This window comes from Rhinopithecus roxellana, chromosome 15 (genome assembly GCF_007565055.1).
Source record: "Rhinopithecus roxellana isolate Shanxi Qingling chromosome 15, ASM756505v1, whole genome shotgun sequence".
NCBI lineage: Eukaryota > Metazoa > Chordata > Mammalia > Primates > Cercopithecidae > Rhinopithecus > Rhinopithecus roxellana.
Window position 1 is genome coordinate 61,790,135 of NC_044563.1, and position 6,175 is coordinate 61,796,309.

Sequence of the window (6,175 nt, forward strand, 5' to 3'; positions counted from 1 at the left end):
CATATAGAATAGTCTTTTAATCATTATGAAAATGACAAGAAGACATTGTGTTCATAGGAGTGGTATGGGAAGCTGCGAAAAGAGTGAAATCTGGGAATATATTTTATTTACATCAGAGCCCCAAGCCTAAATACTGAACCAACAGATTTTCAAGTTTGATTCTTTAATCCTAATAAACAGATTGAGAAACTATATTGTAACATGATTAACATAGTATGTTTTCTTATTGATCTAGTCTGCTTGTTTTCTCGACATTGAGTTAAGCATCATGTGGTTAAGCATCCCCTTCAGCTTTGCTTCTGGCACAGTTTTTCTAAGACAAGATTTCTTATCTGCTGGCTCTTCACACAGTTTACAATGGGGTTCATCAGTGGAGGCACAAGCAGAAAAACATCAACTATGAGGACCCTAATGATTGGGAAACTGTTTGGCAAACCGGTAGATGACAGCTAGGGAGATAATGGGCTCATAGAAGAGGAGCACAGCACAGATGTGGGAAACACATGTATTGAGGACCTTGAGCCTTTCCTTTTGTGATGCTATGCTCAACACTGCTTTCAGTATCAACATGTAGGACATGAAAATAAATGTCAAGTCTATGATGCCTGTGAGAGCCACAAATAAGCCATAGATGATGTTGACCTTGTTGTCAGAGCAGACCAGTTTCATGACATCTTGATGGAGGCAGTGGGATTGGGACAGGAGGTTCTTCTTACAGTATTTTAGACGTTTCAGAGTGAAAGGAAATGGGAGGATCAACAAAACATTTTTGAGAGAAAAAGCAAGCCCAATTTGAATGACTCTGGCACTGGTGAGGATGGAAGGGTATCTCAGGGGGTTGCAGATGGCAATAAAGCGATCAAAGGACATTATAAGAAGTATAGATGACTCCATAGCTGAGAATCTATGGATGAGAAACTCTTGAGCAATACAGGCATCAGGGGAAATTCCTGGAGCATTGAACAGGAAAATCCTTAACATGGTAGGGAGAGAGGAGAGGGATAGCCCTAGGTCAGAGAGAGCCAACATGGAGAGAAAATAGTACATGGGCTCATGCAAAGAAGGCTCTGTTTTTATGAAAAATAGAATGGTACAATTCCCCAGGATAGCAACAGTGTACATGAGATACATGGGGAGAGAGATCCAAATGTTGGCATGTTCCATACCTGGGATCCCAACCAAGTAGAAAACAGAGATTTCCATTTCAGAGGTGTTGAGAATGGACATCCCAGTATTTGAGGGCAAAGATGAGAAGCTCATAAGAGGTCTTCTGTAGAGGTATAAGTAGATTGGCTCAAATGCCTGGCTCTATCCTATTGAACTCATTGAGGTCTTATGACACCAGGTATATAGACAATTTTTAGACACAAACCTAAAGGGAGAAATAGGTAGACTCAACTAAAAACAAAAAACTGAGGGAAAAATGATGCAAATTGATATCAAAATCTAATCTTAAAATAGATACAGATTATAATAGATACAAGTCCTAATCAAGGACTACCGATCAACTGAGATAATTATACAGGCAAATATTATCCAACTCAAAGACTTGAGACTTTTGCTTTTTAATATAAATGTTGCAATATATGTCCTGTTTACGAATTTGTTTAAAATTTCTGTCATAAAAATTCAGCTGTAAAAAAGTTGTTTAAAATTTTGTTAAAATTTCAAAGCATTTACATAAAATTCAGAAAAAGAAACATACATGTATATAGTGGCTTCAATGTAAACATGGATTTTCTTTTCCTTTGCTCAAATCTTCTTTTATATCTCTCAAAAATATGTTGTCATTTTTTATAGAGGATTTTGCAAAATTTATTTTTAGATCATTACGATTTTATTGCTATTCTTTAGAGAATCATTCATCCTCTATTATTTTCTATTTTTGTTAGTGATTACTGATTGTGTAGAGAAACAATATAAAATTTTGTTGTCAAAATCTATCATCCCATGCTGTTCTTTCTCTTTTTGTCTCTTTCCTCACTACCATAGATTTCTGAGTGCCTTTGTATCGTCTTCTTAACTCCATATACACCTTTGTAAAGAAATCCTAGGAAGGATTTGTATGTGGTACATGTACACCATGGAATATTATACAGCCATAAACGGAATGAGATCATTTCCTTTGCAGGGACATGGATGGAGCTGGAAGCTATTATCCTCAGCAAACTAATGCAGGAACAGAAAACCAAACACCTCATGTTCTCACTTATAAGTCAGAGCTGAATGAAGAGAACGAGAACACATGGACACAGAGAGAGGAACAACATACACTGGGGCCTGTCAGGGGTTGAGGTGGGGGGAGGAAGAGTATTAGGAAAAATAGCTAATGCATGCTGGGCTTAATACCTAGGTGATGGGTTGATGGGTGCAGCAAACCACCGTGGCACATGTTTACCTATGTAACAAACCTGCATATCCTGCACATGTACCCCAGAACTTAAAATAAAATAACATTTTTAAAAAATACCTAGGAAGTTCTGGATTGAATAAGAAATTACATGCAAAAAAGCAAATAAAACACAAGAAAAAATAAGGCAAGAGTTAAGATAATATTTGCCTAGAGTTTAGAAGATCCTTAAACAAAATCAGAGGAGGGCAATGTATAAATTTTTATTACTTTGGCTAATACCAGTATGATGGCTGCCTGTCTTAAACACTAATCCAGTTGTGTCAAGTGGCCCAACTACCAACTGAGGGCTCTTTGTATCTGTTAGGCCTAGTGTCCTCTAACTCCCAAGTCTTGCTTCTGATATTAATCTGAAAAGAGTGAGATTAAGTCTTCAATGAAAAACTGAAGATTTATTGTAACAGGGCTTGTAAGATTGTTATTTGCTTATTTATTCCATATGGTTGAATAGAGTTATAGGAAGTTCTTTCCCTCCAGGACAGAGGTTCAAAGTGTATTTAATGTTAAAATTGTTTAGGTAAGTGAATCGTTTGAGAAGAATGTGCACCTTTTGCTGCTTGAGATCCTTCTGTATGGCTTTTGTATGAAATATAGCCAGTGCCGGCTTCACTGCTTCAAACTTCTCTGTCACTGACTTCATCTCCCCTCCATGCTGTTCCGTCCTGTGCATATATGGAGACACCGTTCCTCTTTTGATTTCCTCCCAAATGTTCTCTAGGGAACATCCTCCCAAAACTTTGGGTTGCCAAGGTGTTGGTATTGTTTTTCACATATAGTAACTGCTTTAACAGCTCTGCATCCTTTAATCAATGTACACTTTTTAAAATCTGAGCTTTAAATCCCTCCATGTTCAACCCAGCTAATAACTTTGAGCTCATACCAACCCTCTTAATAAGATAAAAATTACTTCGCAATCAGTGAGGAAAAGTGGGTATAAAAATCTTTCTTTAGAAAATGCTGCACCCTTCTGGAAGAAAATTATTTTAGTTTGCTTTACAAGATGTTGATTTTAGAGAATCTAGAGGAAAATAGAATATCGCACAGATAGGATTGTCCAGTATTCTGTCTTCAGCTCAGAAATGCCTACTCAACTAAATTGCCTTGTTTATAAAAATGCAAAAAAGTTGAAGTAACAGATACAGAATGTCTTTTTAAAATGAAGTTAAAATAAAGTTTAGTATTTACATGAAAGTTGTTAAATAAGGTTATCATGTTCTTTATATTAATAGTATAATGATCTTTGTATAATAATGTTGTCAGGATGGTGTTATGCAGATTGTGACAAACCTTGAGTATATGTTGACATGGAAGCAAGTATTAAATGGTAAAATCATGGCAGCTTATTAAGGATAAAATACTCATCTTAATGCTCTTGATTAATGAGACTTGCAATTGGAACATCAGAGTTTTCAGGTACTTACCAAGATCATGCTTGGTCTATACTTCAAGGTAAGAAGGAGCTGAACGTAGGATAAAGCCACTCCAATCCCAGCTATTAGACACATATATTGATCTTGATGGTCTTACTCTAGTCCTTCTACCCTGGTGCCTTTTTAGTGGAACAAAGGCCTCTGAGGATGACGACTCAAGAAGCAAGACCCAGAGGGATTAAAAAGCCCACAGGTCTTTTTTTACACAGATGAGTCCTTAAATAAGAGTGGACTCAAACAGAATCAGCTGAATTGCTATACTGCATATAAATTAGCCATTGAAGATTAATATCCTATGAGACCTATTCTGCTTTATTCAACAGAATTGATTGCTCTCTCATCTGCAGTTATAGGTTCTTCTGGAGAAGTGTTCACAATTTATTTTCCTAGGTCATTATGTTCGTGCCATTATAATTGAGTTTTCCCAGTCACTTTTGCTACTTGCTTATGCATGCAATTTTTATCTTATTAAATGGAAGTTTTTATTCTTCTCATGTTTAAGAGCACTTGAATTTATTTTTAGAGGCCAGTCTATGTGTACCCTTTGTTCATTTTTAAAAATTTTTATCTATTAGTCTGAGTACCTCCTATATTAAATAAATGTATTTTTACTGTTACATAAAGTAAAGATTTCTTGCTCTTCTGTTACTCATATTTATCTTTGATAATGATGTTGTTGCAGGTTGAAATCCCTTTGAAATAAACATTGAGCTAAACATTTGTGTGCAGAAGTTTATTGGGAGTGTTTCTATGTTAAACAGCTATCAGGGAAAAAAGGGAAATAGAACTAGTGGAAAGAGAAATTAAGTTCCATTCAATTGTTAGAAAAGCTGCATTTAATCTTGAAGAGATCTCTAGGGCTAAAATGATCCCACTTCGAAATTGTCCTGACTTGGAGGAAAGGCCTGAACCTTTTTAACAATCTATTGATGGGCCATTGGATGTGGTCTTTAAATGGGAGGGGTCATGACTTTGGATAAAGTGCTCCATTTAGAAGAAAGAAATTCTCAAGAAGGACTCAAATAAGACCTGTTGGCTATAACACTCTCATTAGAGGAATGAATGCTTCAGGTCTGGCAGAATAAGAACATCTAGGTGATTCACTGAGCATCAGCTGCAATTCAACCATTGCTCACTTTCACCTAAAAACTTCAGAAATAAATTCTGGAAGCAGCTTTTTCAGAATTAGTATAGGACTTTTTGTCCATTCAGAAGCGACAGGTGAACTGTTAATGGGATCTTTCAAAGTCCCCTACACTGCAGCTGTCCTGAGGCTCCAACTGTAATATACTATCCCTCTTCTCTAGTATCCAGCTTAGATTCCTGTACCCTTAGCTAGAACTTAATCCTTGGCCACCATAAATGTCTCAAGCTGTGGCTTTTGCATTTGTCCATTGATACGGTAGGCTTTGTGTCCCCACCCAAATCTCATTTTAAATTGAGGTGTCCAGGTGTCCAAGTGTCCAGGGAAAGACCTGTTGGGAGGTGATTGGATCATAGGGATGGTTTCCCCCATGCTGTTTTTATGATAGTGAGTTCTCATGAGATCTGATCTCATGGTTTTATAAGGAGCTCTTCCCCCATCACTGTCTTCACTTACTCTTGCCTGCCAGCATGTAGGATGTGCCTTTGCTTCTCTGTTGCCTTCTGACCTTATTGTAAGTTCCCTGGGGCCTCCCAAGCCATGCAGAACTGTGAGTCAATTAAACCTCTTTCCTTTATAAATTACTCAGTCCCAGGTATCTCTTTACAGTAGAGCAAAAATGGAAAAATACATCTATTTACCATCAAAACAGGGCAAGAAATATCAAAGGATGCCCAGGGATCACCTAACAGTAAGCATATTCTTACTTGGCCACATTGAGTGTCAGCACTTCTAATTCATTCTAATTATTAAAGTAATTATTTTCTTTGCTTACTGGTGTCTTAGAATGACATAGTGCCATCTCTAATAGTTTAACAGAATTATATGTCTTTTGGTATAATATTTTTACCTATGGAATCAGAATCTCTAAACCAACAGAGCCCAGAACAGCAGGACTAAAACACAGGTTCTCAGAGTGGGTAAATGGAAGCAATGTTTGGTAATGACAACACTGTTTTTTTCTTCATAATAAAAATATGTTTTCTTCATATTAAAAAAACAACACTATGGATATTGATTTAGGTTGTATACTGTGTCCTGGAAGATATGGCCACATCATCTCACATATCATCACTGAGCTGACACTTCAGATCAGTGTAATTTCATTACTCTGTCAGACTAGCAGCAGTTTGAGAAAGAACAAAAGGATTACATTGTTAGGGTCCTACCTTCACTTATTTCCCACCACCA

The 6,175-nt window shown here is 36.8% G+C and overlaps 1 protein-coding gene across 1 annotated transcript; it reads right to left on the reverse strand.

The window, feature by feature from the left end:
- Window positions 1-287: 287 nt before the first annotated feature.
- Window positions 288-1,230, reverse strand: LOC104678265 (olfactory receptor 51A4-like). The gene is given in 2 exon segments (XM_010383486.2): window positions 288-426; window positions 428-1,230. Coding segments are annotated over 2 exon segments (939 nt in total). The 5' UTR covers window positions 1,228-1,230.
- Window positions 1,231-6,175: the final 4,945 nt, after the last annotated feature.